This window comes from Amphiprion ocellaris, chromosome 14 (genome assembly GCF_022539595.1).
Source record: "Amphiprion ocellaris isolate individual 3 ecotype Okinawa chromosome 14, ASM2253959v1, whole genome shotgun sequence".
Lineage (NCBI taxonomy): Eukaryota > Metazoa > Chordata > Actinopteri > Pomacentridae > Amphiprion > Amphiprion ocellaris.
In genome coordinates this window covers 20,622,541-20,647,978 of record NC_072779.1, presented here as the reverse complement: position 1 = coordinate 20,647,978, position 25,438 = coordinate 20,622,541, and the positions used below count along the sequence as shown (strand labels likewise).

At 42.6% G+C, this 25,438-nt stretch overlaps 1 protein-coding gene across 4 annotated transcripts in view; it reads right to left on the bottom strand.

The window, feature by feature from the left end:
• Positions 1–9,912: 9,912 nt before the first annotated feature.
• nrip1b (nuclear receptor interacting protein 1b) overlaps positions 9,913–25,438 on the bottom strand; it is a 38,462-nt gene continuing 22,936 nt past the window's right edge. For 3 of the 4 annotated variants that reach the window (XM_035953475.2, XM_055017275.1, XM_023281526.3), the window contains one exon: positions 9,913–16,210. In XM_035953475.2, the coding sequence (XP_035809368.2) occupies positions 12,117–15,752 (3,636 nt within the window). In that variant the 5' untranslated portion in view covers positions 15,753–16,210 and the 3' untranslated portion in view covers positions 9,913–12,116. Of the gene's footprint in view, positions 16,211–24,733; positions 24,756–25,438 lie in introns of those variants that run through there. The other variant, XM_035953476.2, reaches the window with a different exon arrangement.

Sequence of the window (25,438 nt, the reverse complement as noted above, 5' to 3'; positions counted from 1 at the left end):
TTTCTGTCATTTAGTCTGGACTAAACAAATAACAGCAGCATAAATCTCAAATGTCTTTATGAGGAGTCTGGATTGAGGTTTCTCACTTGATAATGATCAAAACATGAAATTTAGGTTGGTTTAAAGGAATATTCCACCTTAAATCTTTGAATGTTGACCTAAAAGGTAGGTTTCAATTCAGTTTCAATTCAATTCAGTTTTATTTATATAGCGCCAATTACAGTCAAATTGTCTCAAGACGCTTTACAGAACCCATATGCCGATGCTGATGTCTATGGAGTGAACAGGGACCGTCTGCAAATTGCAAAACTGCTGCAACAGCAAAGAGAGACACAAATATTCAATAGCTTCTCTCTGATACACTGTAGTGTCACCAAAATCACTGCAGCCTTCAACTGGCTCCTGTTGACACCAATGTTATTTCTGCAGCTTGAAAGACAGCTACTGTTGATAAAACTAGGCTTGTAGCACATTGTCTACCTTACAGCGATGGAAAAGAGGCATCATTTATAATGAGTTATTGATGGTGGAATTCTGAATCTGTGAATATCTTTCCGATTTTACTGAACTGTGGCCCCAAGGAGCCGTGGTGGGCGGCCTTTATTTTCACTTCTGAAAGGTGGCAACCCTAGTTAGCAAACAACAAATAAAAATGGAATAAAAATAGTACCATTGATGTGTAAGCTGTGCTAATCAAGCCTTTGATAGTTTATTAGCTAATATTGATGAATATGTAGCAGAAAATTGTAAAAGAGAAGGTTTATTTTTCAAAAATTTTGAAGCCCAAATGTCCTCTAATTCTGGAATGACCCATATAACAGCTGAGCTGCTGCTGTTTGCCACCCCTTCAGGAAGAAGACTCTCTTTGTTTTTAATGCAAGTTAGTACGCAAGACAAGGACTTTGAATAACTTCTCACTTTCTCTCTGAGGGATCATTTTGCATGGCAGTATCATCCAATTCATGGCACAGCCTTTGCTTGTAACTCGTGTCTGGTGAATTTGTCAGACATTGCTGAAGTTATAATATCTGTATTTTGGTGGTGAAGAGCCACAGCATGGAAATCCCTTGATATGGTTGCTGATTAATATGTAGTCTTAATGGGCTGCATTTTAGTCGCTTTATGACATTCCTTCTATTGTCTGATAACACAAAATATGTAAATGAGAATGTAAACAGTGGCTGAATTGGAAACACAACCAGCAACATGAAAACACATTAACTCACTCAGTCCTTGTTTATTGCTTTTTTAAAATCAGTGTTAACGTTTGAGATGAATTGACTGACTCGGCTCAGGTGACGATGTTTCACGTCTTCAGTCTATTAAAGGTCTTTGGTTGCTTTGGTTGTATATTAATGATTGCTGAACAGCTGCATGATGAAATGTGATTCCAGTGTGTGAAAATCATTACTAAATTTCAGTGTTCCGGCTCTAACATGTCAACGCTATGGTTAACAGATGATGTCGTATTCTGGGTCATGAACTGTTCCTTTTTTCTATTCTTCCAATCATATTGATAGATGTTGATATTTGTTTCATTGCTCCATAGAACCATCTTCCACAACTCTGCTGGTTTCTTTCTGGATGGCTTTGTTAACTGCAGTCTTTTCACTCAGTTTATTAGGTTTACCAAGGGATTGCATGGTGTGATGAATCTTCTGAGGTTCTGGTCTTCTCTCCATTGCAAAGAAGGAAACATGTTCACTTACATGCTTGAGAGTGTTGTGGACGTGTCAGGCAATTCTTTTGCCCTATAACCTTACATTCTTTAAGGTGAGAGCAGACATTTGGCCTCTAGGAGGTGCTATAACAACAGCACAAAACCTTTATGATTACATAACGGTGAAACTTCCATACCTCAAATACTGAGCAGGTTTGGTTTAATTTTGAATTCTGAAGCAAATATGCAGATTGATTCCCCACAATCAAGGATGAATGGCATTAGTGATTTCACAATGAATCCAATTCACATTTCATTGTCAAGATAGATATGACTGACCACAATGTGTTCAAGAACTGACAAAATTCCAATCGTTTCTACTTTTTTGGTTGATTCTGTATGTCACGTTCACATCTCTTGACCTCTACCAGCTTTACTTCTCTGTTATTTCATAGCGTGTATCTTAGAAGCATCACTGTGTCCTGTTGACAGCGTATTGTAAGCTCAAGAGTCTCATTAGCTGAACAACACGGGTTTTGTCATTTGTGTAAAAAAGGCACTGAATTCACTTGTCCAAATTGTGGCCTAATTATTCAGAGAGAGAAAATAACACCAACATCCAAACACTGGGCATTCAGAGCTGTCAGCTGTTATTAATTCAGTGCAAGATGGAAGAGAGCAGTCCTCTCACACAGAACTGGGTCATCCTTTAGATGTTCAGGAATAGCACTGTTGTAATAGTTCTAACTGAAGCAGTCAGCATGCTTTGTTAACATGAACTGTGTCATCTAACTAGTACATATAAATATTAATGGGAATAGTCAGAACTTTATGGTGTTACTGGGAGGAGAATTTCGCAGCAGTAGTGTAAATAGGAAGATTTCATCAGTGGAGATTTTGCAAGTTCATTATAATAATAATGGTATTAAAATATCGATGCGTGTAACTTGATTTTAATACGTATAAACGTATCGATGACATCAACACATTATTTTTGCCCTAATGCTCAGCTGTACAGTGAATCCAGTCCTTCATCTTTTTTTCCAGCAGATGGCAACATCCTCCTTTGGAGCACCAGCTTGCATAATGACAGACCCTCAGAGAAGCAGCAGGAGAGTCAAAAGGAAATGAATCATGAAAATGATTCCACTTGGTAAATCAAGTAGCATTGTAAATCACAAAGTCCGTTTTCAATTTTCATCCCTGCGTCTTATTTAATATTTTATACTTCTATGTGCACCATACTGAAATACTGACTGACCACCAGAGTGTGTGAAGGTTACCTTAAACACTCGGAGCATCCTCTTTAAACTGCCTTCTTGTCTGGGCAGACACATCACACAGTTTGACCTCAAGGCAAGAAGTAGAGTCAAAGAATCTGGGAGGCTGTCAGGAAACCAATCAGAAAAGAAGTTGATGAATCAATTGGCAAAGTCAAACAGTTGCCGCTGCAGTCTGAATAGATCCTTCACTGACAAGCTGATATAAAGAGCTCAGACTTGTTTGTTGAAGATCAAAACGGATCCTGAAAGCGAGCCTCAGGGCTGTATGATGATAGTGTCACTCACACCAGGACATTTAAAATCCCTCTTTGTATCTTATTCAGTAATTCGGCACAAATATAGTGTATCACAACTGCGCTTTATTTTAAATTTAGAAAATAAATGAAAGTAAACATCATCAAATATTCTTTGTTTATTACAGGAGTGCTGTTTTGAACAAATAAATGACATACACTACCAGTCAAAAATCTGAGCACACCTTCTCATTCAATGTTTATTTATTTGCATTATTTTCTACATTGTACTGAAGAGTAAAAACATAATTCCATACGTATTCTTTTATTGTTTTGATGTCTTCAGTATTATTCTACAATGTATAAAATAATTAAATAAAAACCATTGAATGAGAAGGTGTGTCCAAACTTTTGACTGGTAGTGTATGCATTTATGAATGTAGGAGCACACTAGCTATACCTAATAATACGTAGTACTTGATTTTGTAATACACAATACAAGCGGATACATTTCAGTCACAAATTCAGGTGATGTGATTTTTTATGTTTGTTTATAAAAGGGCACATTTGCGGTGGAAAAACTACTGTCAATTGTATAAATCCTGCAGATGAATCTCAGCTGAATAAAAGAGTAAAAGATTAAATTGACTTATTTTTTTCCTTTTTAAATGTATCAATGTGTGTGTTTTAAATTCTTAAGCTATTAGCTTGGGTATGACTTTATTATAACCAATGGATGCTTTGGATAGATACCAGCCCCCAGGAAAAGAAAAGGCAGGAGTAGAAAATGGATGGATAAAAATGTTTTGACATGAGGCCATTTTCCTCAAATGTCTCATCTTTAAACATGATACCAATCGTGGTGCCTGGTCTATGGCTAAAATAAGACCCTTTGCAAACAGACCAGGTTGAGCTGACTCCAAGCAGTCTCTCTGTATGCCCACTATATTGCTAAAATGTTTTGGAAACAACATTTTGAAATATATCCATGGCTATCCCCCATGTGCTGCCCTCTTCAGTCTGTTTATGCACCTGCCAGGTTTTACTCACTGTCCGTGTCTCAAACTCAGGGGTTTGAGACACAGGCCAGGCTCCAAGGCTACAATGATACTGACACTGCAGAGTTATTGTCATATTAGTGTGTATATATTATGAAGGCAGTTACATGTCTCTGAATTGGGCCGACAAAGCATCACCCGATATCATCCACCCACTCTAGATTAGGCCACTGTGCTGGTCACTATATGACACTGAACTGTGATCATTTTTATGAGTGTATTCTATCACATTTTTGCTTTAAGTCCAAATGAGCTGGCACAGTCAGCATGAAATTTGATCTAACTGTAAGGAGTCCAGTTTCTGAAAGCATGCATCTTTCACAATGTTAAAGGCATAGAGAGTAAAAGTGCCTAATTAGTAAATCTTAATACTAGTTATCCAATTACACATGATTCTAGTCTGTAATTAGAAAAGAAAATACAATAGACTGAGAACATTACATCTTTAGAAGTTGCAGTGGAAAGTAGCCAATTAATCAATAAATCAATCAAATGCAGTCTTTTTTCACACCCTAGTAGTTATTTCCAACATGCTGACTTATTGTTTCCCAACAGAATATTTATCTGCTATAAGATATGAAACCATAAAAACTGATGGGTCATCTGAAAGCAGTTCTCTTCAGACTAAAGCATGGAACCATATAGAGGTCTCGGTCTTCAAATAAGCAAGATAAGACGTGTTTTACGGTCAGGGGAAATTACAGTGCTGCACAGAGATCCTGGTGGCTGATTCTCATATTTAATATCACATACAGATGCAATGGTCTCCTGTAGATGTTAACATGTGATACAGATAATATGAACACAATACAAGCAGACATCACAGCACTGGAAGGGTTATAGTTAGTGAATATATGTCTGTATTGGTTATTTTGTCGGAAACAGTCATGGCATCGATAATACAACATTTAATTTTAAACAACACTGATTGTGTCCCTTTACTGTTTGTTTTACCTTAGAGTGTAATATGAGCATTGATTTTATGGCAGTGTAAAGAATGAAGCAGTTAAAGCCAGTCGTGACTCAATGTAGGGCATCCTGACAAGATCTTAGTTTTCTGAGGATTTCAGACATTTTCTGTGTTTTCTATCCCATATGATGCCTGAAATTCATCACTTCCCACTAATCAGTCCTCTTCAGTAATAAACTACATGTCAGAATCTGATTATTATTTAACCTATAATAATCACTCAAAATGCGTATCATGTGTCCTTTGAATGGTTTTAAAATAGAGAAAAAAGTCATCCTTAAATCAAGGCAACGTACGCTCACATTACAATATTTAACCATAATAGTCCAACACCAGCATGCTAAGATGTTAACGTTTAGTATGAATGATGTAACCATGCTCACCCTCTTAATTTAGCATTTAAGCACTGTATGTTAAGCAAGATTGAGTATGCTTAGGGTTACCATTAGTTTTGCGGGTTTTTGGTTTCAAACCAACAACATTTTGACCTGATGGTGTTGCTAAATGAATCATTAAAGTCATTAGGATACAACAGGATGAACCCTGAATTTCTGTTGAAAATTCCATCGCAGTTCATCCAGTAGATGTTGACACTCACTCCAGTGAAAATAGATTTTCTTAACCTTGTAACATGGCCATGGGAAATGACTGAAAAAACAGTCAACACCTCATGGCTAAGTATTTCCACCTTTTAGCCATTCTATCGGTGCACTGATGACTGGCTCAAAAACATTCATTCAGATTTTCAGGGTTTAACATGCAACAAACTGAAAGAAACAATATTGTGAATTTGCAGGTTGGGACTTTTTGCATCTTAATTACTATTCAGAATTAGTTTGTGATTCAAATTTGTATGGCTAAACTACTCCAATATTACAACTTGCCATGAGCATAGCACAGAGTATTTTGACAATGTTTGAGCGGAGTCATAGGTGAGCTGGTGTGCTCATGGTGCTGTGAGTAAAAAGCGCTGAATGGAGAAAGAGGTGGAGGCCTCATAGATCTGTGTCGAGCTACATCTCAGCCATTTTAGAGCAGGTAGTGGTTATCACAGGGAAAAAAAAACCCAATATCTAACTTTGATACACAGACAAGTTTTTAGGGGTTTAATGAATGACTGGAGAAGACTTAAGCTGGACAAGTGAAAACTTTCTCAAGCAGGAAAATCAGGTGATCATCAAAATCAGGAGGATTCATCCTTTTGGAAATGCAACCCCTGTACAAAGTTTTCTAGCAGTTCATCCAGTAGTTGTTGAGATATTTATGCTGGACCGACCAACAGACACACATGCTGCTGGCATGGCTAAAAACAACAAATAACCAGAAGTTAACGATTAAAATCTGAGTGATGCCAGCAGTTAGATGACAGACAGCAGTTACACTTTGGAGCTATCACACTGTATCTAGTACTGTGTAATACCGAACAATAGCAAAGTAGCATATTTCTGTTTTTCCTCATATTTTGCAGATTGTTTGTCCTTCTAAATGTTGCATCCCACTGTCCAACTGTAAAATGTCCTTAGCATAACATCTTAAGTTCCTGAGCAGTAACTAATCCCTCCTGAATGCCAGATGCAGCTTTATTATTTTTTCTGTATGACTTCACACTGAGCGGAACATCAGAGTGCAAACTCCACAGAGTTAAATTTGGCATGCTTCGTCCTAAATGGCCCTTAGCCCCCGCAGCACAAAGTTCACATCCCAAGCTGGTCTAAGCCAGACTGGTTGACACTGAACTGCCCTCTCTCATTCTACCGGGGATTTTCAGAAATGTTTACTTGAAAAGTTCACAACCCTGCAGATCAACCACAGTGTCGTCGTTTCTAACGAAACATACAGGAAATTAGTGGTAAATACATTTCCTGATGGTGACATTTTTCACATGAGAGGGTCAGGAAATAGTGAGATGGTGGCTAATTCTTTGCCTGTCTTAGGGTCTAAACTGAGAAAACATAGCAGTTGGGTCAAGAGTGAACTTCATTGCCTCTGAAAACATCAACAGAGGGGATTAGCTCCTTTCTTCACCAATCAAAACCTCCAGATGTGTGAGCAAGAACTTGCGTAAAAAGATTCACAAGAGAAAGCTTTGGAGATGATCAGTGGCATTAGAAGACACTGGCAGGCAGGAGACTGACACTGCTACTTTTCCCTAGCCACTTTGTAAAACATTTACCCTTGTGCTTATCTGACATGGCAAATATCATCCATGTTCTTTCAGTGTCAGCCAAGATCCCTCAAGCTGACAGCCTGCTCTGTGGACTACAGGGACTCTCACTCATCATGAATATTACATTGGACCTGTTTACATGCTTGTACATAGACATCAGTAGGTTAGCTTTAAAAAATAGTTATCATTGATCAGTACTCATGAAGTAAGTGTGTATTTTTCTCTTCTTGTTTCCACCCTTTCTGCACATTGAGCCTATTAGTCTTTAATGAATAATTACCAAGTCATGTATATAGACTAGGGGGCCATGTGAAACAGTCAGGGTCAAGAGGCTATCAGACAAGAAAGAAAAGAAAGGACACAAGCCATGCTGCCGCTTGTCATATTTACATGAAACATTAGAAGAAAGGCCTGAGTGTATTGCTCGGGAGCGGAAGAGGGGGGAGGAGGAAGGTGGGCGGTGCTGGTTGTGGTGTGTGTGTGTGAAGTGTGTGGAGAGGAGGAGTAGGAAGGAGTGGGGGGCCCACAGCTGCAGGCCAACAGTTGATCCTGTCCCGGGAAACAGGATCAGCCAGGTCAGGGCAAGGGAGGTGGGGCGAAAGGTCATGACCCAGGGGGTTAAGGAAAAGACTTCACAAAGAGGTACATCTTCAAACACACAGACCCCACTGGGGGAACCGGTGTAAGGTTGGGAAAATAAACCGATCTGACCTCTTTTCTCGGTGCAGGAGTTTCCCCAGGTGTTTGCTTTAACCTCTTTATTGTTGTCTGACTAGAGGTGCTGCTCGCATGTGTTTTGCTCTCAACCAGCCACTACAGCAGTGTTACCTCAAGGCAAAGTACAGAAGGATCCTTGCTGGTATCTTCAGGAAGACTGCTTGGTATTCTAGCATTTAGATTCTGTCTTTATTACACTCCAAATGGGGTAACCCATAAAATGCTAATTAAATTGAGAGTGCGCGCGCGTGTGTGTGTGTGTGTGTGTGTGTGTGTGTGTGTGTGTGTGTGTGTGTGTGTGTGTGTGTGTGTGTGTGTGTGTGTGTGTGTGTGTGTGTGTGTGTGTTTACATAACATCTGAGGTCAAACCGTGTGGCTAGGGTTCAAACAGCTGTATGAGAAGTGGGTGATGAAACATCTGTGAACATATTTATCACACCAATCACCATGACAACTAGTGACAAGTGTTAGCTCTGTATGGCCTCCATGTGAATAAACAAAGCACTCAGCAAGAAAGTATCTCATTAACACTAAAATCAGCAGATCATGCGTAAGAGTAGTTGAAATTTCAAACAGTCCATGTGTTCCCATGTAGATAAACTCTCGGCTGAGCATGTTAAGTGCAGTCATTAAGTTGTTTGTCGGAGAATAAGCATGTGTAATGCCAGGAAATAGCTTTTGGAGGCCTCATAACTATGAAATGTCTGTTGTGGAACTTGTGAGTCCTTGGCCTGTAGTTGAGTCATTGGTGGCCTGGTGTGCAGCGCTCACATCCTTTTGGCCTCACGCTGAGGTCAGGAAATCAAAGCAAGAAGCCACAGACAAACAGCCGATTGTCAAGTTTTACACCTTGACCTCAGCTTAAACTTGTGCCTCACTCCTTTATGTTTGCCGCTGCTTCAGCAATCGGAGGAAATCAAGAGGTTACTGGCGGTTCAGCCTTGATAAGAATCTTGAAATGGAGAAGTTCACGAAGGGGAAAGGTTACTGGGAGTTTAAAGAGAGTGCAGTCAGTCATGGGGAGGATTAAATAAAAGGGAAGTCAGGGCTGAGGAACTGTGCTGCAATTTCAAAAGTGCACTGCAGACAAAAAGCCGTCTGTTCACTTGCTGGACTTCATCTTCAACCCAGTGCAAGGGAAGTTTAGCTTGAACTCGTCTTCACCTTTAGCAAGTCTCATGCTACAGGCTGCTTCTTCTCAAGTTAAGAAAATTATTACTAAATTGACTAACATCCAGAGTGAAAACAACAATAAAGGTTTTGTATTTACTGAACAATGCCATCTATTATGTGCTCTATATACACCTGATATACGTTCTATTTGTGTAAAATACGTCCTTGGGCATTCAGTGACATCTGGTGACCTTCATGTGTCCTCCCTCCTTTCTGTGTCTTTCCTGTCTTTGTTAAAAATCAGCACTGGAGTGAAAGGCAGCCAACTCAGAAGCACTAGTTTTGGGGCAAATACAGGACATCCTCTCACTCTCTTTTAAAAGACCACAGTCTTTGATTAGAGAGAGTGCTGCTTGGTTTTGATGTCCTTTTTTAATAATAGTATTCTTTAATGTGAGGCCCAAGTCTAATACTGGGGAGCAATTGTACCTCAATTTCCCTAATGGTTGCTTTGGTTTTATAAAATGTTCTGTAAAGTGACCACTCACATGAATTAGGCTGCTCATAACCCTTGAACAAACGGATCAGTTTAAACATATGTAATGTTTGAATTAATGTTGAGATGTAATGTCTAATTTCTAGTTTGGGCAAAACAAAAACAAACTTCTGAATGGCAAACTGCAAAAAGAGGAACACATTCATACTAGGTCATGCATTTTAGTACTTTATTTTCGAGATATCAGTGCAAATGAACACCAAAAATGAAAACATAAAAAAATGAAATAATGTTTCAGGTCTTCACATGAAAAAATGAAACATCTTTTTTTTTTTAATATTTGCTGCTACAAATGTATTTCTTAGATGCACAATGCAGATCTATGATTGTACGTCAATCCCCCACTAGAGCCCCAAGTTCTTTCACAGAGCTTTGTTAACCAGTAACAGAAAAGAAAAATCACAAAAATATTCAATGCACGTTTATTTTTCACACATTTTTATCAACTTGCTCCACAGTCTGTGGTTATTTAGAGACTGTTCATATTCTAAACCAACCTCTCTCTGTGATAAAAAAAGACCTATTTTAAGACTTGACATTTTCCCCCTTCACCAGTAGGGATACACAGGTAGTTCCCATGCGTCTGCATGCAACAGGCAGCAGTGAGGAGAGTCAGACATTATTACACAACACAGCGCAGGATAGATTATCATTTACCACATAGAGACACATGCAAAGAACAAACCAACCAAAAAAAGATGGGCATTGCATCCTCTGCCTTTGTATGTACACTTGTACGCATATAATTCGTATTTACATATCAGGGCATTAAAAACTAGGGTAATATCTTTTCTTAAACATTACAAAATAGTCATCTTTCATACTGAAAGTACTATTTACACAAATATATTTAACCATTGTGAAAATGTATTAATAATCGAAGAGACGTACTTCATAGGTATATGTATTCAAAAGATCACAAGACTAAATGGATAAAGCAGTGTGTGAAATCAACTGAAAATAATACAGTACAATCAAAAATAAGAAGCTAGATACCAGATAACCCTCAAGACACCAAAATGTCTTGGTGATTATTGGGGGGCAGGTACACATATCCAGCTGCTTTGAAAACAAAGATGTACCTGTGGTCTTCTCTTTATTATCATGCAATTCTTTTGACTTTTTATGAGTTAAGAGACTGCCACAAAAATAAAAGATGTCCATAAACCACAACAGTTAAGAAATGAAGAAAAAAAATCACAAACTGTCAAATTCTCAACAGATAACAATACTGACATTTTTTCTTACATGCCATTAAATTATTCTGAAAAGGACGCCAAGGATTTAGTTTCGATAGTGCAAACTCTGGGTCCTCCTTTTATCCTTTTTTACACTCAAAGTTTTTGTTTGCATGAAGAAAAGTGGAGTGGGTTTACCCAGGATGGTGAGATAAGTTTCTCAGACGCTGCAGCCTTTTAACTGTTGCTCTAGAAACCTGTTTATACACAGTTGCTCAACTGTAAGCACCACACATGCTCTGTTGACCCATCTGCTCAAAACTGCACAATCTGCAAACACATTGCCCTGGATTTGCACTGTCGAATATTGGCCTTAAACGTTCAATCCAAACAAAAGCAAAACACAATGAGTTGTGACCATTCAAACCTCCAGTGATATATTCTTTCTCCATTGGTAATTATGCCACACCATGAATCTTGAGGAAAAGCAAGACAAAGCATTCATCATGGTGGGATCCTCACTGAAGCTATTGCAGTGTGAATGTTGTTTTCAAGGTCCTCCTTTGAATGAATTTATCATGTACATTGTTGTAATAGACCGCTGTGACTGCCCTAGAATGACTTTATTTGGAATCTTATCTAAAATTGATGGGACTCTGTCTATGGAGAAAATAAATAAATGTCCACTGAACTGAGCACTAACATTTTTGGAGTCATCAATAATAAATGTTGCTTGAAATGTTCTTTCTAAATGTTTTATGGCAGGAAACAAAGAGGACATGGAATAGTGATACGTGTGCAATTCAGATACAAATAGTAAGTGTAAAACAAGAACAAATTGTAAAGGAGGACTCCATAGTTAACAAAATGAAATGTGTAGGGCATGATAATCACTGATGGGAAAGGTTACATTTGTGACAGTTGAACAGATTTGGTTGTATCAATTAATCATTTTGCTAAGGTAGACCTGTTTTGTACCCTTCCATGACCTCACTATTCAAAATTGAGAAAGCAATGCAAATATGCACTTGAACTTGAACTTGCTCTGTTCCACAAAAAAATCATTTTGCATTCTTAGTTAATTGTCTCATCAAACCAATTTGGCAAGTCATTAAAAATGAAAAAAAAAAGAGTCAATGAATTTGCTTCAGCTTTGTATTTTTCTGTAGTTGATACAACTTCTACTCAGACGATTGGCTCAGCCTCTGGCTCTCATGGCTGTGCTTGTCATTGTGGGTCGGTGGCTGAGGGGTGGAGCTCAGACTGCGTTCATAGGCGTGCATGTCACTGATTGGCTCTTCTTTAACTCTGACCACAGACTGGGCTCCCTCTGCCTGTTCCCTCACCTCCTTCCTCAGCTGAATGCTGCCCTTCTGCAACATGTAATACAGGATGGGGTTAGAACGTGAGAGTCGCGGAGAATCTGGGTTTGAGTCACAACCCTCCTCCTCCTCCTCCTCCTCCTCTTCATTCTCTTGGCTACTCCACCGCACAGGGCTCTCAGGCTCCTGTTTGACTAGAGTAGGGGGGTCCCGTTTTTGAGTGACAGGCCACGGAGCTGGGTGGCGACTCCAGGGGCTGCGGATAGGGCTGTCACCTGCAGGAGGGGTGGGCAGTGGTCTGAGATTACTCGGAAGCCCTGAGTTGAGGGAACCATGGGGATGCCAGCTGGGCAGGTGGAGGAAGCTATGATTATGGGCAGGCTGACTGAGAATGCTGCCATTGGCCTTGCCATTGGCCTGCAGGACGGAAGGACTGGGTGCCCCCCGGGGCTGCTGGGACAGCTCCTTCAGGCAGTTGTCAGAAAGCAGCAGCTGTTTGAGCACATTGAAGCCCCGGCTCTCTCTGGTGAGGGTTTCACTTGGTGGGCTCCTTGGTGGAGCCTCCTCTTCCTTCAGACTCCTCTGCTGGTCAGACTCTACCTGAACAGCAGAATAGGCAAAAATGTTTGTGTCACCACGATCCACTACTCTTGGAGAGCTGATATTATTAAAACTATCTGTGTGCTCAGAGCAGAGGCGTCTTTTCTTAGGACTGGGGCTTGGATACTCCCTCTGTTCCTCTTTAACCTGTCTGGGCTGTGACTCAGTCTGCATAGCAGCACTGGTATAGTAGGTAGTAGTCTGTTGCTTAAGCAGCTGGCTTAGGAGGCCGTATTTTGCTATGACTTCTGCAGGCCGTGGTTCTGTTTTTAAGTCCTGCTGAGAATCTGAGAGGGGGCTATTCTTCTCGTAGCCACTCAGTCTCTTTCTGCCACTCAAATCCTCAGACATGGCAGACGATGGCCCTACCTCTTCTGTGAGCTCTGATTTGACCTTTATATCCAAAGGGGGACCATTTGAGCTGTCACAGATGATGGAGGCCCCAGGGCTTTTCTCATAGCATCCCCCTGCCACCTCTACACTTCTCCTGCCACTCCCACTGGGCCTATCTTTGCGGCTAACTGTAGCAGTAGTTGAGCCCGTTCCTAGAAGGAGCTGCAGCACAGTGCGCCTCTCTAAGAGGTTCTCAATTTGTGATGAAGGAGGAGAAGCTCCCTTCCGACTGAAAGGTGTGCCACTGCCTGACGCTCCTTCCGAGAGTGGAGTGGTGGTGGTCCTGTGGATTGGAGCATTGAGCCTTTCCAAAAGGGCGAGGGGCCTGTTGGCATCAGCCTCCTGGCCCAGTCCTTTGCCAGAGGGGATGGGTGGGGAGGAAGAAGCTGTGCCACATTGAGCCAGATTCTGTAACAGTTTACTGGCACTGAAAGCAGGCTCTGAAGCTTTCTCAGCAGGGAAGGCTTTAGACTTACACAAATCCAATGGGCTGGACTGGACATTGGGGGAGGGATAGGAATATGGGGATAATGCGCCACTCGGGTCACGACTAAGGGGGTAGTGGGGCTGAGCCGGGGCTACAGGCCTATCTATGGGGCTTTTTGTCCTGGTCTCTTCCCAAGGCACCAGTCCTTTTTGCTGGGTTCGAGACATGGTGGCCATAGTTATATCAAGTGGCAAATCTTGGTTACCTACGCTTTTATTAGCCATCTCATTATTTCTGCGCTCAAGAAGAAGCTGCATGAGTGTGAGCTTGGGGTGGGATTTTAGGTCTGGGCTCATTTCAGGCTCCTTGCTCTTGGACACCTTTGATCCTGATGGCTCTGGCTTCCACTTGTTTATTAAAGATTCTGTGAGTTTGTCCAAGGAAGAGGTAGAGATAGAAGAGGAGGAAGATGAAGAAAGAGCAGTGGAAATAGAGGAGACAACAGTAGAGGATGGAGAAAAAGTTGTGGTGGAGGGCTGAGCAGAAGCTTGAGGAGAGAACGCAACTGGGGTAGAGGAAAACACTGTGGTGGAAGAAGAGCAGGTAGAGGTGGAAGGATGGGTTGTAGTTTTGGGCCCTGTGTCTTGTATATTGACACGGCTTCTCATGGAGAGGTCAATAGGAGAGCAACTTGAATAGGAACTCTCTGCATCACTGCTGTCCTTGGTCAGGCTCCTCTCCTGTGTGGAGCATTCACTGTCTGATGTGACTGAAGAGGAGCCGCTTGGTGGCAAGATGCCACAGCTGTCCTCTAGGTGTCCATTCTTGGTCAGCTGCTTCTGGTTGTTGTGGTTGTTCAGTAGCAGCAGAAGTAAGCTGCTGCATGTTTGGGGGGGCCGGGTTGGACGTGAGTCAAAGGCTCGCTTCTCTCTAGGTGGCTGGCTGTGACTGTGGCTTGGAACACGTGGGGGAGTGGGAGGGGAGCTTTGGCTGTGGCCACGCAGTAAAGAGGGGCTCTGTGGACTGGACAGGGCCGTTCGAGGGAGTGCTGTTGTTATTGTGGTCGTTGTTGTCATTCCATTTTGAGTTGTTAAGGAGCTAAGTGTGTCTGTAGCTCCGGGTAGAGTCCCTCCCACACTAGGTGGCCTTTTGTCCTGGCCATGCTGCTGGTTTGCCATGGCAGCTAGTCTCTCACTGGCAGATCTTCCTGAGAGCTGGGCTTTGAGTGCATGCTCTCTGGAGTATTGCTGGAGATGGGCTTCACTGGACAGCAGCAGGGCCAGTTGACTACAGGCCACACTGGGCTTGGGTGAAGGTGCTGGACTAGAACGAATTTTCACCATGTTGGCCACCGCCTTCAGACGCTCCGCACAGGACACCGATTCAGCAGCTGTAGGAGCGGCAGGAGGAGTCGCGCTGTGTGCTGACCGAGGTGATTCGGGGGGTCTGTCCTGACTGTGTCCGCGGCGACTGTAAGGTGTGTTGCTGTGATTCTGAAGTTTGCTCTTCCTCATTAGGCCCTTTAAGCGACTTGAGGCTGTCCCATACACAGGAAGTGGCTCTTTGTCTGCAGGGGGTGCCTTGGATGGAGAGGAACACTCACTGGGGGGCTTATTAGAGTGCTGAGACATTGCCACGCTCTGAAGCCGTGAGCTGAATGATTGAAGCAGGGAAGCCAACAGGGTGCTCTCTCCAGCATGAGGAGATCCCTCTAATGCTCCATTTTGCAGGCCTCCCCCTTGGCCATTCAGCTCCACTGGGGGTGAACTCATCCGCTGGTTCCCTGGATCATTCCAGGCTCCAGAGCGAAGTAAGCGGGCCTTCTTCAGGTGCTGCGAAGAACCTAGTGTGGGCCCATTGGTTCCAGCCTTGGGAGCTGTGGGACCATGGTTGGGCAGTTGGAAGGACCCGCCCACCTTGTCACCCTGCTCTTGATTGCTGTGGGCACCCTCTGACCTCCCGCTCGCCGTGGCCCCAGGCCCGGCCACTACTGGATGCATCAGTAAACCTTCCAGATAAGTTAGAACAGCTGAATCCTTGTGTGTCTCAGGGCCAGGCTCCTCCCCATGAGTCATGTTCAATAGTAGGATCCCCTCGTATGGCTCAGCACTGCTACTGGGAAATAAATGTCCACTAGGTCATCTGGCTGACAGTGGCATGTACTTCCTAAATACCAAAAAGAGGGCAGGCAGTTGCACTGAGTGAATTTTCAGAGGGGCTGAAGGATACAGTAGCTTGATGCAAACCCTCTCTATAGTGGGCACAGTCAGCACTGTGGTGAAACAGCAACCATGGTTGGAGGCAATCTGGGGCAGGTGGGCCTCCCAGGCATTGTTGTATGCCTTTAAACACCGTAGGATCCCAGAAGGCCCAGCTCCAAGCTTATGTGAGTAGCAAGCGAGGAGTCAGCGGGATTTCACCACAAAGATGTTGACACATTCCGTGGCTGTGGATGTTTGGGATGTCTGTCCTAAGGCCTGACTGTGGTTCTGTCAGTGGCGCCTCTCAGCTTTGCAGATCTCACATGGGGGACCTATGGGAGTGAGTGCGAAAGAGAAAAGAGGGAAGGGGAGATGGTTGGGTAAAGAAAAAAGAGAAAAAAGAAAAACCATGTGAGAAGCAGGGATTTGCACAGCACTATATCACATTCATTTCACCACCTTGTCTGCCATCTCTGTTACTTAGCAACATTTCAGATTGACTGCACACGGCTCCTTCTCCTCTCTGCACTCTCCCCTCACAGCCACCGAACAGACGACAAATGTAGATTAGGCCTGATTGGATCCAAATTGAAAATTCAAGCCCACTACCTTGAAAACATTCAGGTCTGAGCAGTAAGCCCCTCACAGCGATGTCTTTCAAAAGTGAAGGGCCTTGTGAGAGCTGTGAATAATTCCTTATGCAGCTTGTCATTTCAGTGGATTATCCCACCGCACCACCTCCTGCTCCTTATGCACTTGAGCAGCATCTCACACGACGCAACCCTCGGTCTACATAAAGCAAGAGCCACCCACCCACTCACCCACATGCACACAAGTAAGCATTTAAGCATTCATGCCTAAACACAAGAGAGAATAAGTACATGAAGACATACATAGATACATGTATACGGACAGCCTCACTACTGCATTATCTTCATTAACACCTGGCCAGCTGTAAATCCATCACCAAGCTTAGCTCTTTTGACCCTGAACTGTTTTTAAATCAAAAGAGAGGAGCAAAATCTGAACTGACTTGATATGATGTGAGTGGTATTTAAAGGTACAGTACAAAGGCTGTTGAGAATCAGAGCAAGGATATAACAGACAAGCTGCACGCAGCTGTCAAGTGTGTGTGTGTGTGTGTGTGTGTGTGTGTGTGTGTGTGTGTGTGTGTGTGTGTGTGCGTGTTTGTGTGCGTGTATTATGGGGTGGGGTGGCTTAAGGATCAGGTGCACCTGTCACACCACACCACTGTCAGGAGGGCAGAGTCGGTGACACTGGGGTGAGCATTGTGCCAGTTGCCATGACAGTGTCAGCAGTGCTGCCCTGGGAGACCTCTGCTCTGAACCCTGTCAGCGTGGTTTCCGTGGATACAGGACACCTCCGACAGTCCTGGCTGCATCCCATAAAGGTTAATTAATACAGAGTTTCCACCTCGCCTCAGCTGCTGTCCGTGTCCTTTCGCGATGCCGTCCTCACCTTTGGTGTCCGCTGAGTGGACCGACATAGCAGGTCACACGACAGGACAGCAGCCTCTGATTATGACGAAAGGCCATGGCAACCCACACAGCCACCAGCCTAAATACTTCACAGAGAGCAGTAGCAAGGGCCAAAAACAACAAGGCAGCAGGCTTCTAATCAGGCTGAAATCCATCCCCGTGGCCAAGGTCCACAGGTTGTCATGACAGTAAGGGCAACAAGGTGGCACTTTTAATGCCACCTTGGAAATGAGCTGGGATTAGAAGCTGGATTTAAGCTGATCAGTGCGCAATTAAGTCTGAGTAGCAGTAGGAAAACAATCAGGTTGGCAATTTTAAGACCTTTTCAAAGCAAAGGTCCATGGGTCGAAGACACTCTTCAGACCGTGGGGCACTATGCAGAACAGAATATCTTAACTGAGATTGGCCCATCAGCGTCAATTACAGTTCAAGGCCATCTTTAAGCTGTTGACCCAAATCTGACAACAACAAAAGCCAACCTGGTCACATTGGGCCATCTGACGTCTGTTGTCATGCTAATCTTAGATGCTCAGGATTAGGACTATTTTCCCGCCAGTGAGCTTAGCGCAATTATAATAGAAAGGCCTGTAACACCACGTTTGATCAGCACAGGAAACATGAGCACATATATACCTTCAACATATCCTGGCATAACAACTAATATGCTGCGATACATCCCCCCAGTTAGTGAAAGAAAAAATGTAAATGTGAAAGAAACACTGACACAGTTTCAACACGGGGAATTCTGTTAATCTCTCTGCGGCTGGCAGTGAACCTTTGGAATTACAGTTGACCTTGTCTATGTTTTTGCCCAAAGACACTTCTATACAGAGCAGACAAGGCAGCACAGGGACACTATGACACTGCAATATATTAGTTTATATACAAAAGAACTACTGCATTCACTATCTCATATAAAGTATGAATTACTCTTTAAACAAAGTGAGGACCTTCAGGCTCTTGAGAGACATGTAATGACAGAGCCGGTGTCAAAAAGCCCTGCTACAGCAAGGGCAAGAAAAAATATGTTCTCCTCAGTGACAAAGCACTGTTAACAAATAAATGACCTTAATATAGGGAAAGCTGTCCTCTATACTGAGCCCCTAAAGCATACAGCCCTCCTCCTTTCCTCTCTCAGAATGTGTGATGTGTGCATTACTATTACATTATCTCCCCTGGTGTATACATTGAAAATGACCTTACACATCTGTTAACATGTCATCTCATTGGTGGTGGCACCCAAAAAGCCTGACCTCCACCCTCCTCCCCCACTGTGGGACACCACAGCACCAATGAGCTGCTCTACGGTTTCTGTGGTGATTATCCATTATCCTTGACAATGTCAGCCAATGACAGAGCAGGCACCATTCTAAAGTGATTTTTACCCCTACAGTCAGCCACGCACATGCAAGAGGGAGGGCAAGTGATGGGGAGGGGTGAGGCTTCATCATCCCCTGGCTGGTTGACTCTTCATCTATTTCTCTCTCTGTTTTAGTCCTCTGGTACTTAAAAGACACTGGGAACAGCAAAGGTCACTGCACTCTCAGACGCTACCTAAGATACATGGAAGTAATAGAAGGCTGACAAAATGTGCCAATGCAGATGTCCCGGATTAGACCTCAAAATATGTGCTTCATTCCCCTCACTGACCTCCAGATTACACCTCCTCCACCTCCCCCAACTGACACAGGCATGAACACGTGCTGGTAATACGGGCTTTTTTCTATCTGACAAAAAAAAGTGAGTTTCTAAATGACCTTCATCGTCAGGAATGGTAATCCATTTAAGCCATTTAAAATGTATGAGACCAAACAAAAGAATTAAAAGGGGAAGAGCCAAAGGAGTGGCAGTTAAAGTCAAGGTCATTCATGCCGCCAAGGCTTTTCCACTTGATGCAACAGCTGGTGTCCATGCAAAGCTCTGGGCGTTAATAAAAAGTGACAATGCTGCCTGAGCGGTGTGTATTACTAATGTCTGACACCAGCCTGGCAGATGTGTTCTCCCTGCATTTAAGGGGAGTCAAGGTTAACGGAATTTAAAAGGAGAGGCGATGCCTAAACACTATTATATCATGTAATCTGCAGCCCAGCCCTGCTGCACATACTCAACAGGGTAGCTCACTTACACATGCGGCGTGACCGCTATTTGTAAATTCAATATGGCCTGACATGATTAAATAAGACAAAACATAAGCGACCTGACCAAATGCAGTTGTTCCAAGCCGTCCACAAGTGAATGAGTGCACCAGAGGAAAGTTGAATTAAAAGCTCTTGTTCACCTTGAGAAAGGTAAACAAGAGAATAACATGCTTCTGAACAGCAGGAGAGCTAGAGCAAGAAAATGTTTTGCAGATAAGTCAATCAGGACAAAATAACACTGAAATGCAATACACAGAAACATGCACGCCCACACAATGAGAACTAGGGCACTCTGACCCACTTCTTGGGATGCACTGACCAAACAAGTCATGCATAGCATACACGCCTCCGTGTGCACACACTGAACCCATGGATGTACCCCACATAAAGGAAATGTAATACATGAATACAGAAAAGTCAGACCTCTTGTGTTAAGTAGCACAGGCTATCCTGTGGGAAAAAAAGCATCCTACTCAGAGCACTTGACTGTGAGGGACAGTGTGAAATGACTGCGAACAGTTCAGACTTCAGACAAAATGGGGGCAGAGTGCTAAAGTTCTTGGCCTGCATCTGGCCTTGAATGAGGATGGTGGGGGCGGATTTTAACTTCATCTGTACTCATCAGTACAAAGAGTTCCTGGGGTTGAGAGAGAGAAAGCATAAAGGAATTCATGCACACTGATGAGTCATCTAAGTGTTTCAGAGCCCAGCTGAGTGTCAGAGGACCCAGCATAACTAGCCAATGCAACGATGATATCACAGACCTGGACACTCTCTCCCTTTACCTTACATGCCCAGGCTCGCATGGATGTGCTTACCAAAATGTTTGTGTCCATAGTAAATATTTGTGTGCCATTTGAAAGACCCACCCAAGGGCCATTTCCTGAGTGGCTGAGAATTAGTGCATCAATTAAACACACACACACATTCTTTCTTAATGAGCCGTGGCTGTCATCAATCTATACCTGATTCATTTCTATTGGGCTCCGAGGTAATCTTCTGCTTACATCGTCTGTCCAAAATGGTGCTCATTTCCCTCCCGAAACAACACACATTTTCCATTTGTAAACACTGGTGCTAGAAATAGGAACAGCTGATTGCCCCGTGGCCAGCACGCCAAAAGGCAGAGCTCGGCCCTTGAAACAGACTGCAGTGGTGATGTCTGAGGGAAATGGGCCACTTTGCAATTGAGATCAAATGTCCCACTGTAAGGCTGCCCTGAAAGCTGGATAAAACCAGCTAAAAAACCTTGGCCTTTAATGAATCATTTCCATAATATCCTTGGCATCAGCCCTAAGACAGCTATTGCTGTGAGTCAGCAAGATGTCTGCCGTTATTGGGTTAAAAAGAGTGCTGCTTTTTCTTTTTACTGTGAGTAATTTGGGATGGTTTGGAGTATTACAGTGTGTGACAAAGGTCCAAGTGAAAGAAAAAGAAGAGGACATATCTGCTATCATTTTGCCTTTCATAAGGCTCCCATTGACCTACTTTCTAGTTTTTAAATCATCCTAATGCTTGCTCTGAGTGAGGTTGGAGAATGATATTACAGGGTACAATGAGTTGTGAAGGGACATTCCATTAGAATCATCAAAAACATCATTTCTATTTTTTCTCTCCTTTTACCGCGACAAGAATACAGTCCCATTCAGAGTTACACAATTAAATGAATCTTTTAAATCAATTAGACTCATTTAACCCAATAAAGCATAAAACAATTATGTGCAACCTTTTCCGAGAAAATCTCTCAAGCTGCACCAGTCCAGTTGGCAGAGCAGGGCTGAGTACATGCCAGTGAACAGGAGACTTCACTAAGATTAGTCCTTCACCTGGCCCTGATGCCTGACCCAGCGCTCACACAGATATAGCTGCTGCAACCATAAAAACAACTCCACTCTGAATGTTCACAACAATCTAAATCAGGAACTAAAACCACCCCTAAATGAAAGTCTGAGGGTGGCACAACATGTCTATGCATCTGTAAGTTGAATCTAGCTTATTATTTAACCAAGTATTTAAAGGACATGAAGCAGAGGCGAGGTGCAGATGGCACAGACATCAAGACAAATAAAGCACAGTGACACTTAATAACTTAAAAAGCTAACTCTGGTAGGAGAAAACGGAGTAACAGCTGCTAACTATAGTTTAACTCTACGAGGCGAGGGCCTTAGATAACACTGATAAAACAAGCGGCAGTATACCTGCCATCCTGACACCCTAAAGGACCTTGTGCCACCCTGCACCCTTTTGTTACACAACCTGGAGAAGACCCAAATGTAAGCTGTAGACACCCTCCTCAGATATTTAAGCTTATGTTGCAATGCGATTCCTATTCAAACAAAACACTCGGCAAAACTAATTTTAACTATTTATTAAGCTCAGATGACCCTTATCAGTTACACTGGAGATTGTAATGGAATACTTGGAAGCCTGTTGCTGATTGGTTCTTGCCATAATATGGATTCTAACAGTTGTCAAACAGGGCTGTCAACTGTGTACCAAATTGACTTCTGAACAACACAACTGATGATCCCAACCCCATTAACAGAGCAAGAAATTCCACAAATTAACTTTGAAAAGACGCACCTGTGAACTGAAAACTATTTCAGGTGACTACAAAGGGTGGCTTCTTTGAGGAACCTAAAATATCAAACATATTTAGAGTTATTTCACAATTGTTTGTTTGCTACATAATTCCATATATCTTGCATCACAGCTTTGGTGTCTTCAGTGAGAATCTACAACATAGTATGTAGTAAAAATAAAAAAACATTGAATGAGAAGGTGTGTTCAAACTTTTGACTGGCAGTGTGTATATTTCACCGTTTTTATCAGGCAAAACAACATTCAAAACCTGGGGCCTAAATGGCGCATTCACTACCCTTTCTGCATGTCTGTTCACCGCGATGGCAGTAACAGAGCTGAAGGATGATCTCAATAAAGTGGCGGCCCGTGCTACACTAAGGATGTGACACACCACTTTGGATCCGAGTTTAAAAAATTAACACCTGACAAAGGGCTAGTGTTAAGAAATAGAGAGAAGCGCAAAAGCAGACATGTCTATCTGCTGTGACTTTTCATAAAAATAAAGCTTTAGATCAAACACAAAAATCACAAGACACGCTGCCTGTCTTTTAAAACAGTCCATTTCCATGTCTAAAAGATATGGAGATAAATTACTAAAAAATAATTAAGTGCTAAAGATGCTCAGAAACTCTGCAAATACGAGCTACTGTCTTCTTTTTGTCAAAGCTTTGCCTGACTTTAGGCTTTGAGACTGAGATCACTTTGTAATTAATCGTATTGCCGACAAATAATTAACAATTAATCAAATAATACTTTCAAGCGTTTTTAAAGCACAAATCATGTAAAATATCAATAATTAATGATTTTAGACTCTCAAATGTAACAAGACATCTGCAGACTCAACTTGGTCTCTAAGAAGTTGTTCATTTCTTCATTTTACAGATTTTTGTCAAGTAAAACAATATCAAAAAGGAAAAACTCATTAGGTTGCAGCCCTGCCTGATTTAAAATAAAATATGTAACAAAAGGAATAAATGAAAACAGATACACAAAATAAAACATAATAAATTTTTCTACAAGGCATAAATACAGCAGCAAGTTAAGGTGTTAAAAAGTCCAACAAACTCTCTATTTAAGTGCTAAAAGTCCTTTTCTTGGTGTGTGCCAAGATCACCATGATCTCCACTGAACCGCAGATAAATCCATATCCTATAGACACCAGGGCAAAACACACTTTATTTAGCTTGACCTCCTCCTTATATTTAAGCCTTCCCCTCAGCGATGAGTCTTAACAGCTAACACACAGTGGGCTGCACTTCTTACTAACTACAGCAGGGTCACCTGAGTGCAGGAACAAAAAAGAAGTGAGGCCCAGTCTGAGCTGCTCTTTGTCTGTCCACGATTTTACAGATGAGCTGCCCTGGTTAGGAAGTTATTATTTCAAAATTCAGGTTATAAAATATGACTTGAGGAATACGTCAGGCTTATGATGGCTCTTTGTGTTACTTTCCCGCTAGAGAGTCTACACCAGCCATTTTTAATTGAGCATTTGGAAAAGACACAATTCACCTATTAGTGTAATAAACAACTTAATGGATACGACAAATGGATGTTGGCAACCTAATGCAAGCGCGACAGTGATCAGGTGTATGGTGCAGTGTGAGGAGTGTTTGTCTCTCTGCCTTTAGATCACTGCTGATAACCTGTTAATCATGTCGAAATAACAAACACACTTTCACTTTTAGGCTGGATCCTTTTAAAAGAGGTGCATTGGATAAAACTGTGCTTAATCAACTTTCATCAGTTGCATTCTGCCACTGAACGGAGGGTTCATGATTTGGGTCAGGCCAGCGACATGCAGTGAATATAAAAATCCTTGCAGTGGCCACTGACTATTGACAACACAGTGCATGGAACTGACGGGCTGAACTGATCAGTGTAATTGGCATTGAATTTAAATTTCACAGTGTAAGACATGTTCTGGTCTGCAAAAAGGAAAAAATAAGTATTTGAAGATGGAACTATTATCTTTTACATATTGGGTTTAGTCACCCAAAAAAAAAGTAGAGGGGCAGATGAGCATAGGCATTCAAGGCAGTGGATCTCAGTTGTTGTTGTCATTACTCAGACTACTGCTGCTTCTCTCTCTAAGCAGAGGTTAATTGCAATTAATTGCCTTTACCTGGCAGCTCAGGTAAAATCAGTCCCTGATTGAGTAGCAAGAATGAAAACCGGCACGAACCTGAGGCATCAAGACCAAAACTCAACCCTTCATTTACAACATGTTGATAGAAATTAAAACCCAGAAAAAAAATCATCACATTTCACAGGCTTTTTTGTTGCTTTGGAATTGATCAGGTTGCCTTCACTGTAACCAACAGAAACCCGCTAATTGTCAGCTTAAATGCAGACAAGCAAGGGGCCAAGGCTCACAGGAAATGAGTCTGTCCTCCCTCAGTCAGCCATTGACTATTAAATCAGACAGAGAGAGATAGACAAGACCAGCACCCAACTGCAACAGGCATATTATTTCACTGTAATGAAGGAGACCGAGAAGAGGGAACACTATCCAGCGGTAAACGTAGTAAAAAGTGCTCAGCAAAGTAACAAAAAAGCGGCACACTGAGTCAAATGCTAACACACCTATTCTGCTGTGGTTGGGAGGTGAATGCAGACACACATCATGCTCCCGTACCTTGTCATCCTTAGCTGTGGAGGCTGATACAGGTAAAGTGCAGTAATCAATTTGCTCTACTGGCAGGAGTGCTCCTTTAGAATACTAATCAGGCTTCAGCCCTCCCCTCTTCCCCCGTTCCAAGCCATCCCTCCGCTGCTGCCCCCTCTGCCTTTCTCCTTCCTCGTTCACCTTTCTCATGACTTGACACCCCCCCCCAGTGCCCCAGACCTGACCAAATGCTAAAGGAGGGCGGGCTGTCTTCTGCACAGATAACTGCTGCCACTAATCAAGCCTACGTGCACCGGGGCGTGGGATTAAAAGAGCTTGCACAGCTTGACTCAGGCACTGAATGGTGTTAGTGCACGCACACACCCTCGCACGAGCAAACACACACACACACACACACACACACACACACACACACACAAGATCAAAATAAAAACCTATAGGGAAGCCAGCAGCGTCTTGTCCTAGAAACGCGCACATACACACAAGCCTCAGACGAGCAAACAACACAACAAGGTCAACTTAAAAGCTGATGTTAGGTGAACATTCTCGGGCTATAAAAGAACACACACAAGAAGATTAGATCTAAATTTACTCCGCCAGTCAAAACGGGACTCAGTGGTGAGCCACCCATCTCTATCTCTCAGAACACATGTCACGCAGGGAGCTGCAGTGTTGTGCGCATCTAAAGCGAAAAAAGAGGAACAAACTCGACTG